This window comes from Phyllostomus hastatus, unplaced genomic scaffold, assembly GCF_019186645.2.
Source record: "Phyllostomus hastatus isolate PE091 unplaced genomic scaffold, TTU_PhHast_1.1 phas_contig_152, whole genome shotgun sequence".
Taxonomy (NCBI): Eukaryota; Metazoa; Chordata; class Mammalia; order Chiroptera; family Phyllostomidae; genus Phyllostomus; species Phyllostomus hastatus.
In genome coordinates, this window is record NW_025333622.1 from 14,456,193 (window position 1) to 14,480,187 (window position 23,995).

Genomic DNA, 23,995 nt, shown 5'->3' on the forward strand with positions numbered 1-23,995 from the left:
AATTGTTTCTTTTGGGGGATAATAGACAAAACTGTAGATCTTATAGATATTTTTAGTGCACATGTGCAAGTATTTCTTTCAGGTAGGTGTCAAGAAGGGAAACTGCTGGGCCAAAGGCTATGCATACTGTATATTTTAATGAGCACTAACAAATTGCCTTAAAAAATGTTGTACTGATTTATGCTGTCATTAATAGTACCTGTGTTTCTCCATAACCTTTTTAACACTTGCTATTATAAATCCTTAATAATTTTGCTAATTTTATGAGTGAAATCCGTATACCTTATTTTAATTTGTACTTCCCTAGCTACTGTTTCAGCATTTTTTCAAGCTTATTTTTGTCCTTTACATTTCCTCCTGTCTCAATTGATTTCATATCCTCACATCCTTTTATAAAGGGTTGTCTTTTTTATCTAGTGATTCAAGTTGTTAGTTTACATATTTTGGATATTAGTCTTTTGTTACACAGATTCCATGTTTTTCTGCCAATTTATCATTTGTGTTTCATTGAACTGTTAATTTTGATAATAGTCAACTATTTTTCTTTATGTTTTTTTCTCTGAAGTCCTTTCCTATCCCATATTTTCCTTTTCAAAAATAATCCTCAGAGCTCTCTAATAAAAGTTATCTCTCTCAATTATGTTGATATTAATTTTGTGAATAGTGTGAGGTAGATATCTAACCTAATTTTTTTCAAATGAACAATTGTCCAAACACTGTTTATTAATCTCTTCCCACTGATTTGAAATGTCAACTTCTTTATATATGAAATTCCCATACATACATACATGTACTGTCTTCAGTTCCATCATATATGCTTATCTCAATACCATGCAGATTTACTCTATGGTTTTATAATATGCTGTGATATGGGGCATGTCCCATCCCCTTTATTTCATTTATAATAAAAAAGGTTTTAAAAATCTATTCTTCATTGTTTAACTTCCTGATTCTCCAGTCTTCCTTGAGTTTCAGATGACAAGGAATTAAAATTAAAATTATCCACAGGCAAAACAAAGGAGCATGAGAAGTCAGGGAAAGTAGAAAAAAGAAAGAAATGCCTTCGAGATGGTATTTTCCCCCTTACACTTCAAGAAGCTACTCTGTGAATTATCCACATATAAACTGAGGTAGATTCTATATGTTCAGCCACTGTTTAAATCAAAGCTCGCTCTGGCTTTCATTGCTAGCCAGTTAAAAATGGCAGGGACCATGTAAATATAAAATGTGAATGGATAAGAAAGAGAAACATGAATATATGTGAGAAAATAAAGACTAAAGTGAATAAGAACATGGTGAGAGAAAATAAAATACATGTATTCTTTTTATGGACCCACCTGCCAAGAAATCAAATCTCTGAGCTTACTGCATCTATTATGTCCTGGGGTCTTTCTGCTACCTCTACATATTTCACTTAATTTTTATATAGATTATAGAGGGATCAGTTCTTTACTTGATAACTGAAATGGTAAAGGAAAAGTACTATTAGGAATATCATATTAGTGAGTAATAGAAAACATGTTAATTGAAAGTTGGTAAGCATTAAAAATGGAATAAAACAGTATCTATAGTAAAATAATCACACTAAACAGTTTAATCTTTACATCTAATCATTGTACACAATATAGTTATACTCATAGTTGTACCTGTTTCCACAAGTAGGAGAATCATTATGTGGGCAAGCAGGGTTCTGATTAACAGTTAATTATTTACAATAAATTTAATTAATTCTGGTTGAAATAACATGTCGATAGGATATGGTGATTGTGAAGGGCCTTGTGTCCAGTGCAATGTGGCCAAAGTTTCAGTGCCCAGTAAACAGGAATAGGCAATAATAAAGTCTTTTAATGATCATTCACACAGAAATAGCATCATTTTTGAGGGTGCCAAAACATGAACATTGTGATTTACTGCTCTCCTTTTAACTCACCGATTTATAACTAGTTGCCTTCTGTTTAAAATCAGACTATTTTTCCTAGTAAAGCAACAATTGAGCTAGTTCTAAGAATCTGCCTCAAGAAGTACAATAAAAATGCATTTTAAAGTCATTTCTTTCCTTGCTTTACATTAAGTTCTGAAACTGGAGACAAACCACTAATTACATATACCATAATGAGATTTACCATTACCATAGCAAATGAGTGAAGGTTATATTTTTTTAAACAATAGAACTGTAATATCTTAGTACTGGAGTTGCCCCTACTGAATTTGAATTTTAAAATGTTCCTAATCTGCCAGTTTTATGAAACCTAAAAACCATTGGTTTTAGAACAAACTTTTTTTGTATATCTTAAAGTGCAGCTTTTGATAGTAGCTATCAAATTACTTTGTGGTGTGAGATAGATATCTAACCTAATTTGTTTTTCAAATGAATAACTCATTGCCCAAACACTGTTTATTTTCAAATTCAAAATTTTAATTTCAAAATTTTGAAAATAGTTACTAGTGTTAACTATTTTACATATCAGATAAATTAATATGAATTGCATAGCAAACTTCTCTAAGTGTACTTCAGATAAGTTGTGAGCATTTCCTAGGAAACTATCGTCTGTCAAGTTACTTCCAAACTACTGTCTTAGTTAGTTTGGTCCTCTGCTAAGCTGCGCACTTCTAAGGTCGTTCCGTAGCCAGCGCTGGCTGATGAGAGGCTGGAGTGTGTAGACGCCGAGAGGCCGTAGGGTACGTTGGGTAGTTCAAGTGCTTCCCGCTCTTACCCGTTGGGCTTCGACTTTTGACTGTGATCTGGCTTCCTACTCAGTCTGGTGCCTCCTAGTGCTCATCACCTGTATAATCTGCGGTAGTTGCGAGAAGCAAAGGGATTCAGGGACCTCAAGGGTGCTTTCAAGAAAAGCATTCCATTACTGTGAACTGTATGGACCCAGATTTCCTCTATGTCTAAAGTCATGGTATAAACTACATGCGTACTTCATAAACTTCTAAGAGGGGATGTTGTTTTACTAAGCCACCAAGCAAAGACGGAAAGTGGATTCAGCTTTCTCAAGTTTGTGGTAGAAGACTCAAAGTTCACCCTTTTTCCTTGCATCGTTCATTTTATTTTGGCAAAGAGTTCGCGATGATCCTTGATTTCAGTAGGGCAGCCCATCTTTGAGAGCCCGAATGTCTCTTTTGGAGCTGGAACGGAGAATGCCCACAACTTAATCTTAATTGCTCTGGAAGAGGGAGGAGGATAGAAGATAATTCTCCCTGTTTGCTTCCCCAACCCATTTAATCAGTATTAATCTCATGCGCAATGCACAGATTCTTTTTACCCTACGGAAGGAGTCGTTAGTTTTTCTGGCTGAGTTTAGGCTCTGGTTCCGCTGCTTTGCCTTTCCCCTCCACCCCCACACCCCTTCACTACTGCAGCTTTCTCCATTAAAGATGAACAACAGATCATTTTTCTTTGCATGGCAGCCCTGAGAGCTCTTTCTAGCACCAGTAGAGCACTAATGGGAATCTCTCCTCTCGTCCTGCACCCCTTTTCTTTTTCTTTCTTCCTTTCTCATCTTCCACAATTAATCTCTAAATAATGACTTTCCCAGCTAGCGCTGATTTAAGGATGGGGTTTAGCGACTCACGACGACGCTCCCATCAGCCTTCTTCTAGAGGCGGTTTTCCAAAAGGAAACTACAACTCCCATGAGACATGAAACTGAGGCAGCCGCCGAGCATCACGGAAGTCGTAGGCTTCTTCCTCCAGAGCCTCTTTCATTTCTTAAAAGAGTAAACTACAAGTCCCAGGAGCCCCGGTACTGGCACGCCTGCGCGAGAGCCCTGAGTGAGGTGGGGGAGGGGTGGGGGTGGGGTTGCCCCGGGCGGTGGGGGGCGGGGTGCAAGCGGGCTGTGTGGAGACTTCAGACTCCCGGCGCCATTTAGCGCGGCGAGTTTCTCCGGCGGACGCGGCTCTTCCCCCTCGACGACTCTGCACCCCCGTCTTCGGTGACAGAAGGCGCCTGTTGGGGTGACTACTCTTTTCTTTCCCAATTCCCCTTCACCCAGTCTTCTCGGTCTCCTCTGCTCTCGGCCCAGAGAAGCAGCGGAGCTCGGGCCCCGCGCTGAGCGGCCCTCCCCTCCCCACCGTTCCCTCCCCACCGTTCCCTCCCTCTGTCAGCCCCCGGCAACCGGCCCGGGAGGAGACGGGGGTTTGCCAGGCCTGGGGCGGGCGGGGAGGCCTCGGGGAAGGGGGGGCCCGCTCCTCAGGCACAGAGGCTTCGAGGCTTCCACCCTTCACATCCGGGCGATGGACGCCGTGTGAGACTGGTGCCTCTCGCTGGGGGCGCGTTTGGGAGGCGGTGACCGACTGACTGCCCCGGAGCCTCCGGGCCCGGCCCTCCCTGGCCTTGCTCGGTCCCTCCCACTCTCTTTGGCCCTGGAGCTGCCACCGCTCGGGAGTCCGTGCTAGTCCTTGCTTCGCGTTGCGGCCGCCCTCCGGGCCTAGCCCGCCCAGCCCGCGCAGCGGCGGCGGCGGGAGCTGGAGCTGCCGCCGCATCCGCCGCATCCGCTGCTACTCGGTGCCGGCTCCTTGCCCTCCCTCGTATGACTGCGGCGCCTCAGCTGCTACAGCCTTTCCGGCCGCCCCTTGCCGCAGGATGGATGCGGGTCGCGAGGCGCTAACCCCGGTGGCTCAGCTCCTCGATAGCCCGCCGACGAGCCCAACTTGTGAGCCGAACCAGCCGTCGCAGCTGGCCCTCGTGTCCCGCCTCGCCTCCGGGGTGACTTGTCAGTGCTGAGTGAGGAGTCGTCCGGTTTGATCCGAACCCGCCGGGAACGGGAGCCATCGCAGCGGAACCTGCCGACCTTCACTGCTCCTCTGGGTCGGCCCCTCATCGTATTTTCATTCACAAAGTCGAGCCGGCTCGCCTTGCTCCAGCGGACCGACCATGTCTGGCGGCGCCTCGGAGAAACAGAGCGGCACGCCGAGCTCCCTGTTCCTCTCGCCGCCGGCGCCATCCCCCAAGAATGGCTCCAGCTCCGATTCCTCTGTGGGGGAGAAACTGGGCACTGCGGGGACCGACGCTGGAACTGGCAGGACTGAGGAGTACCGGCGTCGCCGCCACACTATGGACAAGGACAGCCGTGGGGCAGCCTCAACCACCACCACCACGGAGCATCGCTTCTTTCGTCGCAGCGTCATCTGCGACTCCAACGCCACCGCGTTGGAATTGCCCGGCCTCCCGCTTTCTCTCCCTCAGCCCAGCGTCGCCGCGGTGGGTCCGCAGAGTACTCCACCAGAGCCCCACCGCGAGGAGACCTTGACCGCTACCACCGCTGCCCAGGTAGCCCAGCAGCCTCCCGCCGCTGTTGCTGCCTCTAGGGAACCCGCCTCCACGGGTACTGCGGTCACGACTGCCCCCAGCAGTACCAGCAGAGACCGCCAAGTTTCCCAGCCGGACCATGTGGGGAGCAAAGAGGAGCCTCCTTCGGCGAGAAGCGGCAGCGGTGGCGGCAGCGCCAAGGAACCGCAAGAGGAACGTAGCCAGCAACAGGACGATATCGAAGAGCTAGAGACCCAGGCCGTGGGAACGTCCAATGATGGCCGCTTTCTCAAATTTGACATCGAAATTGGCAGAGGCTCCTTTAAGACAGTCTACAAAGGACTGGACACTGAAACGACTGTGGAGGTCGCCTGGTGTGAACTGCAGGTATAGCCCCGCCTACTTCTTTATTTTGCGGTGGTTTGAATCTCAAATGTGGCTCGTTTAAGCCAGTTTATTGAGTTTACCTTTTACTTGTCTTTCTCTAACTGTTCGCTCTGAGTAGGAGGCCAACTTTTGAAAAGAGATTTAAATTAGATTTTGCCGCACGTACCAGGAATTATTGATAGACGACGAGATTTGTTGCTAGGGAAATCGTCGGGGACAAATGCATTGCCTACTTTATTGTTACAGTTTATGGAAGGAAATTTGGAATTAGTGGGGAAGTTTTTGAGTTAGGGAAGTAAAGTCTTCTTGACTTGTACATTTCAGTTTCATCGAGGCTCTGCGGTGATGAGCTGCTGGTGTGTTACATGCATATTTCTATCTCTGAGATCAGGCTGTTCTTTTTAAATAAGAACGACCTTGTTCACGAGTGACCTTCCTTTGGCTATATCTTGGTGGTTGCACAGGCGTTTAATAATAACTACTATAAAAAAGACTTTCTTTTCTACTAAATACTTTGGGACTAGTAAGGTACAATAAATCTTTGATATCGTACCTCTTAATGATGCTTAAGCCTTATGGTAGCTAGCAGTAAGTTGACATTGTTAATTGAAAGTAATATGTATGTTTTCAGCCCACTCACTATAGAGTGAAAAATAGGAGCCCACACAAAACTGTCTTAAGTGCTTTGAGTGTTGTGTTATTATTGTTTTAATTTTGTTATGAAAGGTTTTTAAGCCAGATTTTCCCAAGAGCCTACAGGAGTCACAATACTTCCTTTTTAACCTCTCAGGGAGGTTTTCATGATGTAAATAACATTGTGTCATTCTGGTTGACAAGTGTATTCTAGGTTTAAATAGCTGGGATTGGGCTACTTGTTGCTTGACCTGTAGCAGCTTGATTTCCTCACCAGGAAGTGAGCACAGGTTAGTGGAAGAACAGAGTAACACTGAATGAAAAAGTCAGTTGTATCATACATGAAGAATGTCATTATCCATATTCTTCTTGCCAGGAAAATGGACCATGCTGAAGTAGGATATGAAAGTAACTGAATGATCTAGAAATTTTGTTTTATCCATGCTAATAATAATTAATTCTTTTGATTGTCACTTTCCAAATGGCCAAGGTCATATCAAATGTGAAGGGAAATGAACTCAATATGTGGAAGAAAGTAAATTTAAAAACTGACATGTTCTCTAGAACATGATTTCTTAGGATTTACTGTTAATGATATGGAACTTGTAAGGCATTGTGAAATAACTACTCAATTTTATAGGGGTTTAGGGTTAGAAAGGTGGCAGCTTTTTTTTAAACTTGTTAAACTATAATTTTGTTTCCATTGGTCAATCTTACTCAAAAACTTAGGTCTGATTTCATTTGGTTTACGGGCAAAAATTTTGTTTACGGGCATATACATTGTTTTTTTTTTTTTGTACCCAGGGTGCCTGTTGCTTCTGATTCTGGATTTTATTCTTCTGTTATCATTTACTATTTGAATAGGTGGTTTTTGACAAATTTTTTTCATTAATTGGTTACCTAACCCTCTTAAGACTGGACCCAAGTAAATTTTGTGGATTAATTTTAGTAGCTTCAATTAACTTTGAAGACTTCTATGCATTTGTTTTTCTTTGTCACTTGGGATTTTCTGATAGTTTACTATCTTGAAACTAATAGTGCAGTGGAAAAAACTCAGCTTGTCTAATGTCCCAGTAAGAATTTTGTCTAAGTACCTAGTTTTTCTTAGAACTCATGATTTTTTGGATTTTTGTTCTCTGTCTAGGCATGGACATGGTCAAACTGAAGAATATTAGGATTTGGTTGCAGAACCTCTAGCTCATTGAGTGGTACCCTGGTTTAGAACTCCAAATGTCATTTAACCCTGCTAATACAATTTTTCATTTTGTTGGTTAAAAATGTAATCATTCTAGCCCCAGGATCCTTTATAGTAGTAGATAGGCATTGTTTTTGTTTTTTTGACCAGGACATTTGCCAAGTAACCTATTCAGTAAGTTAGTACTTGAGGATTTTTTGCAGTGGTGGGGAGAATCCAAATTAAGAACAAGTCAAAGGATTCCTTTAGTATTGAGAAGAAAGGAAAGCTCTTTTCACTAGACATACGCTTCTAATATATGTGTTTTTCTGTTGGAAGATAGGAGAAATATTGTGTTCATTTGTTGAGTTAAAAATCTAAGTGTATTAAAACCGGAAGAAAACTTAGGTTATTCTGCCCACTTATTTGAAATAAATAAAGAAATAAAGAGAGAACCTGAAATCATAGACCAGGTAAATGATTTGCTTAGATTGGTAAAGAACACAAACTGGTTAGGACCTAATAATTTGGGAAATAGTAGAGCATTTTGTAGTTTAGTAGATGGCTAATTACTGTTTTGGTGTGGAAGATGTCCGATTTTGACTTCTGATGTTATTGATTTTATCACTTCCAATGGAGAAATAGGCATTTTGGGATGGAGAATGAGTAAGTATGGAATGTATAAATCAAACTTGTTTCCATCAAGCTTATTTTAGAGTCACAGTTTTCATAGCTGTCTATTAAAACAAGTATCAATTCTTTAAACAATACATAGGTAATGCTTTGATACCACAGGATCATAAGTGATAACTGGATCTTTTAATATACAAATTTCTTTACCTGGTTTTATTAGGCAAATGATGTGCCTTTGGTAAGAAAATGTTAGACTGGACTTTGCAGAGTTTATGTCGCTGTTCTAGGAAGGATCTTATTTTTAAGAAACAGCATGATTGGCTTTAAGAAAATTTATTGATAGATTTAAGAATGATTTCCTTTCGCACTTGTCTCCCCAAGTTGCTTCTAAATACAGAGTACACTTGATATATTCACTTTCTGTGTCGATGAGATTGTTTCCATATTCAACTGAAAGGAAAGGTCGTATCATAAATTTTGTTGAAGCTCCAATGTATTTAGTGCTTGCTTTTCTCTGGCTTTTATTAAGTCAAGGCTCATGTCTCAGTGTAGGCATATGATACTAATGTTTTATAAAAACTTTAACTGTGCTTCAGAAATGGGATGTGATTCTATGATTAAGACACCATAACTTATTTCTTTGCTATAGCTCTTAAAATAACTAATAGAACTGAATCTTTCCATTGGCAACTGAGGATTGTTTTTACCTTTACTTTTTACACTTGTACCATGTTTCTTTTTTTTTTAGGAGAAAATATGCAGTCCCAGGAACTAGATCAGGGAATAGTCTTTGGAGTGTTTGTTTGTTTGTTTGTTTGTTTTTAATTCTGAGTCCCTTGTACAGTATGGACAAATTGAGATAACTCAAGGGTAGCTGCTATGTATATCAAAGAATGTTTGGTGACTTGTTTGAAGAAAATCTTTTATCATGTCTAAACAGGGCACAATAGAATTAAGGACAGGATAATTTTGGTTAGGTAAGATTTGATTTAAAATATATGTAGATTTATTGCTGCAGGAAGTAACCTCTGTGGTACAGGAACTGAGAATTACATTTTAGATTTTTAGTGATGTAGTTAGTTCTTACTTAGTTGTAGGGGTTTATATATATATGTTTTCCTTTTATTTACCTTTTTTTTGTTGTTGTTTTACTTTTAGTATCCCAGTTGTTCCTAATGTAAAAACTTGGAAAGTATTTTTTTTGTAAATCAAATTAGGACTCTTTTGTTGCCTAGTGACTAAGTTTGTTTCTTGACATTTAGAATTTAGTGCAAGACTGTGATGATTTGAGAAATCATCCTAGTTAAACAAACCCTAGGGAAACAATCAACTGAAACCAGATCCTCATTTTCAGAAATCATCTTAAACCTGTTATTTGGGTTTTCTGGTAGCTTTTAACTTTTTTAGATAAAGATGAAAAAGCAACTGGAGAAGTTATGCTGAAATAACAATTTTTGAGAATATTAATGATGATTATAGTTAAGTTTTAGTGTACTAGTTCTTCATATTAGTGTTTTGCATTTTATTTGCATCCTTTTTTTTATTTTTTTATTTTTTTAAGTATAGGACCAATCTAGACTGCAGGAATGGGTAAGACTTAGTAGCATGACCTAAATTTAGATTTGAAGAGGGCACTATTTTTCTGCAGTAAAACATAGTACTTAAGAACTAAACTGTCTGGTTTAGCTAATATATGTGTCACCATGAGCAACTTCTGTGCTAGTTTTTTATCTCTTAATAGAATGTAATCACCTATTTTATAGAGTTGTGATGGTTAAATGAATTTTTATATATATATGTGTGTGTGTATATACATGCACATCAATCATTTAGAACAGGGCCTGGGATATAAATATTAACTGATGATACAGTATCTCTTTTAGGCTGTCTTTTTCAGGTATCTATGAAAATTTTGTTTGATTTGTTTACATTCATGCTTGAAAAATCATGTAGTGAAACTTGTACTGTTGCTTCCATTCTTGTAGGAGGAGATTTGGAATTGAACATGGAGTCATCAGTGCTTTCAAATTTCTTTACCAGTTTTCTGTCTAACTTTCTAATTTCACAAGCTGTTGCTTTCTCAAATGCCAGTCTTTCCGAATTATTAGTTTCCAGAATTTGCTAAATTTTTTTTCCTTTTGGGATCATTCTTATAATATTCCTTAAGTTGATTTTAAATAATTTACCTTGTTTGTCTATTCCACTAGTTTTTGAGCTCTCTGAGGATATATGTAGGCGCTCAATATACTTAATTTATTTTTTCCAATTTTATTGATATTTAGATAGAGATGGAGAGAGAGAGAAAGAGAAACATTGATTTGTTATTCCACTTATTTATGCATTTATTGGTTGCTTCTTGTGTGTGCACTGACTGGAGATCAAACGTACAACCTTGGCATATTGGGAACAATGCTCTAACCGACTGAGCTATCTGGTCAGGGCTCAATTTACTTTAATAAAAATTATTTAATTTTTAGAAATAGTTAATAGATCTCAGAGTTATTTCATGTATATTCCTGGTCTTTCTTTGGTCCATAGCAGATTCTTTAATTTTGTATTGGGAGAGTTCAATATGGTATAATACAGTACTATATAATGGAAAAGACATCCAGGAAAGAACATGTGGGTTCTACGTCACCCAATTACCTAACTTTGAGTTAAGGAACTTAATTTGTTATGCTGACTTGTGAATAATATGTCTTACTGACTTAATGCGATTGTTGAGGATCAACTGAAATACTTATGAAGGTACTTTTGAAAATTGTAAAGTGTTATATACAATGTAAGAAAAGGATGATGGTGCTTTAAAAAACCCTTCAAAGGCCATAAGTTGTCACGTTACAAATTGATTATTTAAAACATATTAATTAAAGTTGGATTTTAGGAGCTTTTTGCTTTGTCATCTTAGGAATTTTATGAAATCTTAAGACAAAAGGGAAATAGCTTTTCAGACTGAAGAGCAATTACCAGAAACTCTTCTTAAGAGTGTTTTTATTTGTACAAAGACAGTGCCTTTGACAGGTGGCAAACTTCATTTTGTATGTGGTTTTAAAAAAGATTGGTTATTGATGCAATGTACATGAGAAGAAAGCTCAGTCATTCACTTAGTTTTGTGGTTGATTTAATTGATCATATAATATCTCCACCTTAATTTAAACTTAGATTTTTCAGATGGGATTTCATATAGAATTTACTTTTTGATGTTATGACTTGAATCTTGGCATTGCAAGATTAACTTAGTAGATGTGCTGTGCTGAATGAATATGAGTAATGATTTTTAGAAAAGGATCATCGCATGAGCTGTTTTCATCATGAGCAAATAGTTTTCGCAGGAATTTAAGAATTTTTTTTTAAGTAGGCTTAATTCACTTTTTTGTTTTTTTGTATAAAATTATGTGGTGGCTACAGCTAGAGCCTGCGTCCTCTGCACAGAAATTCTAGTGTGAGTCTTTACAAGATGGCCAGTGAATTCCTGATTGGGAAATTGAGTGAACATGGTCTCTTTCCAGAGGTCAGGGGTGAAATGGCTTTAGGTCTTGGCGAAGGCATCAAAGCCAGTGCACCTGGAGGGTAGGGATGAGGCATACCAGCACAGAGTCACAAAGGTCAGTCTTCCTGCAGGGGATGGTGTGGGTCTTGCAGATCTTGTTTCCCCAGTAGCCTCACTCACAGGGACAATAGAAGGTTTGGCCAGGATGATGGTCCTTGTAATAGTAGTGGCTATCTTTTTGGATCACTCAAAACCCAGACTAACAGTACATTGTAATCCCTGGTGGGACTACATAAATGCCTTGAACTGGCTCTTCTGGCCAGGGCAGGTCTGCTTTTGCATGGCAGTCTTTAAAACATTCTCCCTAAGGGATACCTCCAGAAAAAGTCATTTATCTCAGATTCCTTGGTGAGTGGGGAGAAGAGATACATCTCTACCAGGGACATGATCTTCATGTCCTTGACCAAGTGGCCCATCTTGGTGAAGGGGATTCACTCCTTGTCCTCTTTCTTGCTTCCATGAGCTCTGTCCCCCAGGCCCCCACCAAGACCTCAGCTCAGATGCTGCTGCCAAATTCTTCCTGGAAGCAGCCGTGACCTCCCATTCCAGTGCCTCAGGGCTTCCAGGCCTTCGAGCTTCTTGCAGCACTGGTGTCATCCACCATTTGGTGTTTCCTCAGAGAAGAAGCTTAAGAATTCTTTTTTAAAATTTATTTTTTATTTTTTAAATTTATTACTTTAGAGAGAGGGGAAGGGAGGGAGGGAGAGAAACATCACTATGAGAGAGATACATAGATCTGTTGCCTCTCACATGTCCCCAACTTGGGACCTGGCCTGCAACCCAGGCATGTGCCCTGACTGGGAATAAAATTGATGACCTTTTGGTGTACAGGCCAGCACTCAATCCACTGTGCCACACCAGCTAGGGCAAGAATTCTTAAGAAATTTCAGAATAATTCAGGAACGAGTATCTGGAAATCTAATGGTATGTCATATATTCAGGTCAGTTAAGAAAAACCACACTAATTATTTCTGTAGATGTCTTTTGTGCAGCCAAAGTTCAATTTCTCAGAGACCGATGATCTTTTTCTTTGTCAGTATGTACATGGTAGATGGTCTTGTGTTAATCAAACATACACACACACCCCCCAAACAGTGAGAGATGAAACTCATTAGTGAAGCACGTAATTACTAATGTGCACATTTTCTCTTATTAGTAGATTAGAGGTAAATAGATTGCTTAGGATAATGACAACGTTATCTTCATGGATACTAATTTTTGAGGTTAATAACTTGATGCATTCATCTCTATGTAGATACTCATTATTTGGACTGGTGGTCATTGTGGATTAAGGTAAATTTGGGAAATGCAACAGATCATCTTTTTTAATGCCTCAGAGTTCTGAGGCATTATCATCATATTTATGTGCTCTTTGAACTCTCCACACAGCCCTCCCACGCAAATACTCAGTTGTAGGTAGTGGAGAGTAGCTAAAGAATTGTAAGGAAAGAAGTAATTGGTTAGATGTGGGTAGTAATTGTGAAGAATGGGTTTAAACAGTACAATGAATGCGTAGTTTAGTTAGTGTATGAGTATGAGATTTCTAGGCCTGAACAAGGGCATTAATACAGGAGTATCATCTTTCAATATTTAGGAGATACAATATATAGGATTTAGTGATTAATTCAACTTGGAGGAAAAATGAAGGTTGGATAAGATGGTGGGGCTAGATGATGGTCAATTGAGGGAGGGTACAAGAAAGAGTAGGAGTTTTGTTTTTTCAAGATACTGAGTTTGAGGTACTTGTGAAACGTCCAGGAAGTTCAAATGTCAGTTGGTTATATTACTGAACCTCAAAAGAATAGGTTTGAGGTAGAAACAGAGGCTGATGGTTCCCAAATGTCTATATTAGTCATAGCTGAAATAATGAAAGTAAATGAAATCATCTAAAAAGAGGATATATATGTATATATATCCTTTTTTTCTCTTGATATATGTATGTATGTATATATCAAGAGAAAGAAATAAAAGAGACAGTGGGGGAATAATGGTCCTAGGTCAAAACAGGAATAATGAATGGATGGGCAAAGGATAAAAGGGCCCAGGGGTTAGATTCAGTAGAACACTAGAAGAATGGTATTATTAAGCGAATAAAATTTCAAGAAAAGAATATAGCAGAGAAGTCCAATTTGCATGGTAGTAATTGTTGAGAGTGAATTTTTGAAGGAGTAGAAAAGAAGTGTAGAGATTTGGTTACTGAAATTGTATATTACATTTGGCTATTGAGTCATTATCAACAAAATTTAGGATTACCTAAGAGAGAGGGAAGAGTGAGTAAAACAGAAACACCTAAGTAGATGTAAGTCACTGGTAATATGCTAGATTTCTGAAGTAGGATGAGTAAGGGAGAAGTACATAAATAGATATAAGTAACTGGTAATATCCTAAATTTGTGCATTGTTCACTAGCACTTGTGGCTTTTTAAATTTAAAATAAAATGGAATTTATTGTTTGAAACAATTAAAAAACTCAGCCCTTTAGTCGCACTAGCCACATTTCAAGTATTCAAAAGCCACATGTGGCTACCATATTAGATGGCACAGATTTAGAATATTTCCATCATTGTAGAAGGTTCTATTAGAATCAGTATCTAGCTGTTGACATGAGTTCTGTGTATTTTTAAAATAGTTTTTTTGAGATATAATTCATACACCATAAAGAATATACAGTGTGGTACTTTAGCCCTGGCTGGTGTGGCTCAGTGGGTTGTGTGCGGGCCTATGAACCAAGGGGTTGCCAGTTCGATTCCCAGTCAGAGCACATGCCCAGGTTGTGGACCAGGTCCCCAGTGCAGGGCGTGCGAGAGGCAACCATACATTGATGTTTCTCTCCCTTTCTTCCTCCCCCCTCCCCCTCCCTCTAAAAATAAATAAATAAAATATTTGTTTTTTTAAAGAATATACAGTATGGTACTTTTATAACTTAAGTTATACATTTAAAATATGTATCATGTACTAGTAATAAAGAAAAATAGCTTTTCATTTTTTGGAAAAGATATATAAAGGATGTTATCACAAACTCACATATACATGCAGAATTGACAAAGATTAACATTATGTCACATCTCCAAATATTTGGTGATCTTAATAGTTTCAAATGAATGAGAAATTTGCAGTGGATTTAAGGAATAGCTGAGGAATGTTAAGAAGTAAAGAGCAAGAGTAGGTAATTTCTTCAGATAAGTTTGAATGAACATAGAGCAAGAAAGATTGAGTAAGTGGGAGACGTGATCTAGGATAAGGTGGATATGTGATCAAGAAAAGGTCTTTAAAAGTTGAAGCATTAAAATGCAGTGTTTGGTTATTCTTTGTGGGTAAATTCAACCCAAATAAGATTTCACACTTTATGCCGTTTATCAGCTAGTTTATAGAATACTCACTTAAGCTTTGGGTGCAGTGTGCTGATTTTTAAACAGTTTGTTTCTCTCCTATAATCTCTGGCATTTATGCTACATTTGCATGTCATGTTGATATATACTTTACAAGTGGAACATCTCTGAAATCATTATTATCTTTGTCATTTGAGGAAACAACCAGGTTTCTTGTAATTCCATTATAAGGAGGGTTCTGAATTATTATACTGTTCTAGATTATAGTCAAAATGGGCTTTTCTACAACAGAAAGCCTAAGTACTGAATATATTTTCTTCAAGTCTTTTTGCAGTGTTCCTATTGCTAATTAATTTGGAAAGCTGTTAATGGTTGCTAATACTTACCTAGTAAGAGCCTCTTATTTGTGATAGGCATAATTCTTTGCCCACAGAATATTATTTGTAATTCTCCCAACAGTGCAAGGCAGATATTTTCTCAATTTTATATTTGAGGAAACTAACTCAGGCTTGAAAACTTAAGATCACGTGGTATACCTGAGTCCTTGTTCCTTCCACTGCAGAAGACGATGAAACCAGGAAGAAGAATTTGAATTCTAATGGAATTCTAAGTCCTTTTGCTCTCTAGCAATTATAACTTGTTGAGCATTTTATACCTTTTATACTTGCAGTTCATGAAATGTGAGTGTGGATCTCCACTAAAATGGCATTTTAGCCAGTGTACACGTGTGGATTCTATAAGAAGGAAGATGGCAAGTTTGTTTTATTAACTTCTTAGTGTGTTCAGAGTTTTTTAGATGCTGTTTGCATTGGTTACCATAGCAAATGTTCTGTTTAGGCATGAGTATTTGAGAAGAAGCAATAATGTTTCTAGTGGTCTATGTGTATCAAATTTCCATCTAATAGAGGCAATTTGAATGTTTGTAGTGTTAGTAGAATTTTTGTCAGTGGACCTTAGATGACATCTAATGTATAACGATGGTCGCTCATTTTCAAGTTTTACAATTAATAATTAATTGGATTTCTAAATTACTAAAATTTTTAGGTACCAGTGCTACTTTTTTCCTCACCAGGAAAGCAGAGTTAAGGATATTGGAGTACCAATAAATAGGTTGATATGTTATCTGTTATTGTATAATTTCTACAGGATTTAGTTTTAATTACTTTGGAGATTGAGGTTATAGTTTGTTAAGCTTAGTTTTTAAAAAAAATATGTTCATTGATTTTAGAGAGAGAGCAAGGGAGAGAGAGTGAGAGAGAGAAGCATCCATGTGAGAGAGAAACATTGATTGGTTACCTCTCATAGGTGTCCTGACCAGGGATAAAACCTGCAACCTAGGAATGTTCCCCGATGGGGAATTGAATCCTTAACCTTTTGGTGTACTGGATGACACTCCAACCAACTGAGCCACACCTGCCAGGGCTGTTAGTTTAGTTCTTGATACTGACAGTATAAACTGAATTTTTCCCTTGATTTTTAATAATCTTATTGCCTCTTTTTTTTCCTTCTCTTTTCTGTTTATTTTGACGTATTATATATACTATTGAGAAGGATTTGACTCTCTTGGTTGACAGAGATCCAAATAGAAATCTCACAAGTTTCATAATTATGTCATGAAATCCTCTGGAATATTAAGTTTAATTCAGCATTGTTAAGGGAATAAGATATTACCTCACCTCCAGTAAGCTTTCCAGATAAATGAAGTTTTCTTCTGGAAGTAGCAAAACTTTGTATTAACAATTTTGTAAAACTCTTAAAAGTGTGTCTGTTGATATTATGCCTCTGTACCCAACGGCAGAGACTGATAATAAGCATATCATCTCATAGGCCTGGATTCCTGGATGTTCCTTAGACTAAAATGGTTCTTTGAAGTCAGACAATCCTATACCCTATTATACAAGGGGCAATCCATATTTGGGCACACCAAGAGCTCACCTCAAAATATGGGAAGTTTTTCAAAATATTCCTGTTGTGGTTAGATAGCTTCAGTATAGGGACTGGTCACCAGAGTTGGAACTTCATATCCCCATCCCTGCCTCCAGAGAGGGGAAGAGGAGCTAGAGATGGAGTCAGTCACTAATGTCTAATGATTTGATCAGCCATGCCAATGTAATGAAACCTCCATAAAAAACCCTAAACAAAGGAACTCAGAGAGCTTCCAGGTTGATGAATATGTCACATTGCTGAGAGGGTGATATAGTTCAGAGGTCATGGCAATTCTGTGACATTCTTCCCATACTTTGCCCTGTGCATCTCTTCATTTTTCTGTTCCTGAGTTCTGTGAGCCACTCTACAAATAATCAAACCTGAGATGGGGGGAGGGTCATGGGAACCCTTGTTTTATAGCTTGTCAGTCAGAAGTATAGGTGGCATCTCCACTGTTATATATGAAATCAGGGCAGTCTTGTGACATTGAGTCCTTAAGCTGTGGGTTTTGTGCTTACTCTAGGTAGTTAGAGTCAGGAATGAATTGAATTATAGGACACTCAGTTGGTGTCCAGAGAATTGAAAACTGGACATGCATTTGTTGTCAAAAGCATTGAGAGTAAAGTCAGTTCAGAGTAATCAGTGTCTTAGTTCCTCTTAATTTACTGTATGTTCTTTTAAGTTCTTTCTGCTGCTGCTTGGGGAATAGGCTTTTTAGCCTTAGAGGGGAAAGCAGGTGGTATAAACTGCCCTGACTTTGTCACTGTAGGAAAAGATTGCAGTAATATGGATGTTTTTTCCTTTCACCCACATTTGAAATAATTTCTAATAAGTGCAGATAACTACTGTTAGCCATAGTATCAAATGCAGTATTTGTTTTCTAAAGTTTTTCTGATAAAAATTTAACATTCAAGTTGAGATATGCTATGTGTAAAATATGTACTGGATTTTGAAGATTTAGTGTGAAAGCTGTTAAAATATTCCAATTAAAAAATTAGTTACATGTTGAAGAGACAGTGGATAGATATATTGAGTAAATAAGTATATTATTAATTTCATCTGTTTCTTTTTACTTTTAAAAATGTGGCTACTTGAAAATTTAAAACTCCATGTATACCTCACATTATATTTCTCTTGACCGCCTCTGACCTAGACTATTTTGTTAAGATAATGTGGTAAAAGAACTGATGCTGCAAGAAATTAAATTTACTACTTTAAAAAATATTTTAGCAACTTTCTTTTTTGTCATTTCTTTCATTGGTATTCTTTACAAACTGTAATTGTTTTGCTATTGTTGAATACAGAAATTTGTGGGGGGGGTTTTTTTAGTTTTTTCTTAATTGGTTTTTGGTGCTTTTAACAGCTGATTATTATGGAAATTAGCATTTAGTCCTTTAAAATTTTATCTTGTCTTTTGTTATTTACTAGCATGTCTGTATCAGGAATAATATTTCTTATGCTCCTTTCCTTTCAGTGCTTTAGTTGTTGCCTAAAGAGTATCTTGAGATATTTTGTAGATATTTTTGGCTATTTTATATTTCACATAAATTGCTAATGCATGTTTGGGTATATATTGAATGTGTCAACATGCTGCTTTATTTATTTATTTATTTTTTCCAGTGCAATTTTTACTCTTAAGCTTAGATTTTGCTGGACGTGAATAGGAGAAAAACATAACTAAATCTCAAAGCTGCCAATATAAAGAGAACAGTTCCTGTTTTACTTACATTAGGATTTTAAGGAAAGCAAAAAGAATAATGGTTTAAATTGATATGGTCTGCATTGTATACTGTTACATGTACACTTGAGAAGAATGTGTATTCTGTTCTCATTTTTTGTATTTTATTGTTTTTTTCTCTTTCTCTCTTTTTTCATTGTTGTTCAAATACAGTTGTCTCCATTTCCCCCCTACCACTTTCACCTACCTATTTATTTCTTTAAAAATTTCTGGCCATTGTGGTTTCTTAACTTTGTTAACCAATTTAGGGCCCATATTTATCTTTTAATGATATTGAGAAATACTGTTTTTTTTTTTACCATGTATAACATACTCCTGTGTATAGTGCACACCCACATTTCTGTGTGCATTTTATATGGGTTATTATGCCCAGTATCATATCCATGGTATGTAATTGTTATACCCATGTATAATGCACATCCAGCCAAATGCAGTAAGTCAAATTGATTTTTTCTATCTTTTGCTTATGAAAAGACACTATTTATAGTTCAACTGTTGATTTTCATTAAGTTTTTCCAAAACAATAATTTTTGGACTCATTGTTTCTGTACAGTAAATAAGGATGAAAGGAGTGAGAATATGGCTAAAGGAGTGAGAATAACAGCTTTAATAAAGTTGTAAAATATTTGAGATGCCAAGACAGCGCTTTTCAAATTCTAAATGATGATATAATATCCACAGAAGCCTACTTTCCTTTTGTAGAGTGGACTTTTGATAGTCATTGTTTAGAGCTACAGGCTAATTTGATTTTGACTCAGTTTCCTGATTTATAAATTTCATGTATTTCTACCTTAGTGGAAACATTTTTAAGAAAAAATTTTTATAAAGATTAGGAAATTAGAGGGAAAGAGGAAATAAAAATAACTTACAGTCAATCCCTTCATCCAGAGATAAGAGCATTGGTACCATTTGTAATAGTCTAAGTTCTGTACATTTGATTTTTGTTTTATAGTTATGATCATATTGTGTGGTGGTACAGTTTGCCTGTTTTACTGCGTAGAAAAGCACTTCCCATTTGAAAATCTGAGGTTTTAAAATTTTTTTAAAAAGCAACAAATACTATTCGTATATTGTAATCATAATTGGTGTATTTTTTAAAATATTGAAATTTTAGTTATAATACTTACATGTTTGTATATTATAACAAATTGTTTTTGATACTTTGTATTACTGCACATGTAGTGTGACATCATCAGTTTCTGAACTAACATTTTGATCTTAAGTTAGTATGTATGACACTTGAATTCCTACTTGAGCATGTACTGTTTCTTTTTCATTCTCAGTAAGAGAAAATTAATTAGATTGGCCCACAAATGCCAATATTAGTTACAACTAAATCCTGGAAATTGATTATTGATGCACTGGATCACTCTGAACAGAATCTTAAGTCATGGGTGATACATTGCAAAACTTACTGTTTGCTTCATTTTTTGTCTTATATGGAAAGTTCATTCACTGCCTCATGCATAATCAGAATACTTTAGATCAGTAATTTGCTTTTAGAATATGTTACTGTGATTGAAAACTTTGTAAAAACCAAGTTCTAGGAGTTTTAATATCAGTACATTGAAAGTTCTTTGAGGAAGTTTAATTTTGCATTTTGAATAAACTACAGGGCAAAAAAGCCTTAGTGTGTTTTTTCCACTTCCTATCCACGCAAGATAACTTAAACCTGCTTCCTTTATTTAAATGTTCAGTTCACTGTACTGTAGGGGTATACTAAAGATGTTTTGAAAATATAAGAAATTCTTAATGCACTTAAAGGGAAGTACTTCCTAATTGTTTTTTGTTTTTTTTTTTTCCTTTATAGAGGTAATATATACTCAAGTGACAGAACACAGGAGAAAAATAGAAACTAAAATAACCCCACTAAAGATCCATCACTAAAAGACAGTGCTGATGTATCATTTTTGAATAGTTTTCTTTTGTTTCTCTTTCTCCCTAGGAATTGGTTTTATATTTATTCCACAGATGTTTATTAAACTCCTATTTATCAGGTACTGTCTTAGTTGGAAAATAGAGGAAAAAGCCCTACCTTTATGGAACTTAGGTTCTGCTGGGATCATAGGTTTATGTATAATCTTATATGATGATAATTTTATAATTTATTGTAACATAAGAATTAATATACTTTTAATAGTTGTATATTAGTTCCTAATGCAGAAATACCATAATTTATCCCCAATGTCAAGCATTATTTTTTCTATTATTATACAGTAGACATGAGTCTTATCTGTATGGTTGTAACTATGAAATATTATATTCCTGTTTCACTAAAATTCACTACAATAATCTGTGTTGTGCTGTCCCCTAATTTAGGTGGTCATTATTCTCCTGCATAAATCCTTGGATAGCTTCATATAGTCCAGAATGTTATCAGGAAGGGGCTTTCCATTCTTCTACCTCTACTGCTTATCATCAACATGCTCATTTATGAAAGCCTGGAAAGTTCTCTAGAAGGCCAAGTTACAGACTACCTTTTGCAGAATTTGCTTAAAACAAAATTCTCACCATCATTGTCTTCATCACACCACACCGCCTCGTAACTCCCAGTGGGGGTAAGGGTATTGATTCATCCCTTTCTTCTTTTCCCCCAGTTTTTCTCAAAAGTTACTTCATTCCTTCTATCCCTTGCCTCTGGGTACAGTCCAGCTGAACTCTTCTCTTTGGGCCTGAAGTTTCTTTAACAGAAGTTAGCTGAAGGAATTGTCTTCTAATTGCTGGTTCTAAAATAACCCAAAAGACCCCAAGATTAGGGACTACAAAGGCTTGGAAAAGGGGAAAGCAATTTATCGATTGCCTTAAGAACAACACACAGTTACTACCCCAGATTTCACTGTTTCAAACAGTGTCTAGCTCACAGCCTGTGGGCTGCATGCAGCCCAGGATGTCTATGAATGTGGCCCAACACAAAATCATAAACTTACTTAAAACCTTTTTTTTGTTCATCAGTTTTCATTAATGTTTGTGTATTTAATATGTGGCCTAAGACAATTCTTCTTCTTCCAGTGTGGCCCAGAGACGCCAAAAGGTTGGACACCCCTGATTTAGAACTATTTTCTTAGGATTAAATTTCAGAAATGGATTTATTGATTCTAAGAGTGTGAACATTTAAATACTTTTTACATATTGTCACAGTGTTTTCCAAAAGAAATATGCTGATGTGTATTTTCACATGTGTGACCTAATAGTTCTTATTTCAGTGCCCCATTTATCAATGTTATCTTTAAAAATTTCTCATTGGTTTATATTTTATTTCTTTAGAACTTTCTTCCATATGCTTGATAACAAATTGTATATCCTCTTTTGTTTTTTGATACAATTTGTCTAATTTCAGGTGCTTTTCTGTCCTAATCAGTTTTCATAAATTCATTTTTTAAAACATTTATTTTTAGAGGAGGGAAGGGAAGGAGAAAGGGAGAGAAACATCATTGTGAGAAACATTGATCAGGTGCCTCTCTAATGTGCGCCTACTGGGGACTGAACACACAACCCAGGCATGTACCTGACTTGGAATCCAACCAGCGACCTTTCATTTTGCAGGACAATGCCCAACCAACTGAGCCACCACAGGTCAGGGCTTTCATAAATTCTTCATATCAAAATTAATGTTCCTTTGTTACATTTTTGGCAAATCATTTTCAGTGGTTAGAATTGACTGTTAATGCAATATTCTTTTCTTCATACTACTTAATTTTCTTTTAAAATTATAGCAGTGTGGTTTATTAAGCTGTGCTTTAGTACAGACTCTGGGGCTTGCCCATGGTGCTTTTCATGTGTAAAGTCCAGATGTTCTGCCCATTCTTTCTAGCAGTGGCACCAGGAAATTGACAGCTTAAGTGAATGTTGTACCCAGTCTCATCATCTGGCTGTCATCCTCACATAGCCAACAGCCAGAGCCAGACATAGCACCTTCTTCATCTGGAACTTGCTGGTGGATTTCACTTGATTGACTTTGGCCACCATTTCTTCAGGCCTGGGCCCAGAATTTGTGGGATCTGCTTCATCAGAGACTCTGAAGCCAAAATGGTATCATACTTCTTGGCCAGCCTCTTGACCAGTTTCTTATTCTTGCTGAGTTTCTTCAGTGTCTCAGTTTCTACATGGGGGATATCCACAGCCTTGGTCTCCTCACAGTGCTGCTGGTCTCCCAGAACACATACAGAGAACTTGGGGCTGGGAGTGGATTTAAGTCTGATGGTGACCAGGAAGTGTTTGTCCTTCTAGGATCACCATTCTTCAAGCTGATCTATGGATCCACCCTCTCCAAAAACTTTCTGGCACTTATGCTGATTCCCGTGCAGGATCCCCTTACCACCTTATATAGGGTGTCCTGGCAGACTTTGCTGCTCATGGTTCCTTGTGTCGCCAAAAAGCCAGGAAAAGAGCAAGATAGATTTTTTTAGAGCAGTTTTAGTTTACAACAAAGTTGAGAGGGAGGTACAGGGATTTCCCACATACCCCCTGTTCTCTCCCACTTGCTGGCCTTAGCCTCCCCCTTTATCAACATCATTCACTAAAACAGTAATTTTTTTTAAACCAAGGATGAGCCTACATTGATATATTCATCCTTCTCTCTCCCTTACCCTTGGCAGCCACTAAGCTTTGTTACTGTTTCCATTGCCTTGCCTTTTCCAGAATGTCATGTAGTTGGGATCATGCAGTACATAAAGCCATTTCAGATTGTCTTCCTTCGCTGAGTAAATGCAGAAAAATTAACCAGTAGTCCTGTGTTTGAGTCATAATTGTTGACTAAAATGTTTACAAAGACCTAGGCACACAGAGTAGATGCTCATTCAGAAGTGTTGAAGATAAAAAATTGGACTAAATAAATGACCCTTTTACTACTACTGTTTTGTGATTTCTTGAGAATTATGTGCATATAGTTACACTCATTCCATTCTAAATATTGTTACATTTAGTTACTATTCTCATTTGATAAAACCAGTCATCATCTGTGCCTTTCATTTGCAGTTTTTAAATAGCTGAGGAGTTAGATTTATTTCTGTATGAAATGCAAGGTTTTGTTTTGGAATTAGATACTTGTGTTACTTTGGGCCAGAGACAGTCTACTGGGATTTTGAGATAGCGCTAGGTATGGTCTACCATGGGATTATTACCCAACTGTGTAATTTTTTAAGTATTATGATAGTAATACTTGATTTGAAGAGAAGTAGTGAAATCTAAGCTTGCTGTCAAGTATGGTATTTCTTTTGTAATGACAAGTGGTAAATATTTAGTATTAAAGGTAACTGTAGTTGCTCAATGAAAAAAATATTAATATTACATGTAGCTATTTTTAAAAATAACTTACCACAGACTTAGTAAACTTTAGACTGTTTAGCTTCCAAAAATTTACAATATTTTTTTCA

General features: G+C 37.4%; 1 protein-coding gene and 1 pseudogene across 18 annotated transcripts in view; one reads left to right on the forward strand and one right to left on the reverse strand.

The window, feature by feature from the left end:
- The first annotated feature begins 4,868 nt into the window (after window positions 1-4,868).
- Window positions 4,869-23,995, forward strand: part of WNK1 (WNK lysine deficient protein kinase 1) — a 144,637-nt gene continuing 125,510 nt past the window's right edge. For all 18 annotated transcript variants that reach the window (XM_045830485.1, XM_045830468.1, XM_045830471.1 and 15 more), the window contains exon 1: window positions 4,869-5,641. In XM_045830485.1, coding sequence (XP_045686441.1) covers window positions 4,880-5,641 — 762 coding nt within the window. In that variant the 5' untranslated portion in view covers window positions 4,869-4,879. The remainder of the gene's footprint in view (window positions 5,642-23,995) is intronic.
- Window positions 22,361-22,977, reverse strand: LOC123813476 (annotated as a pseudogene).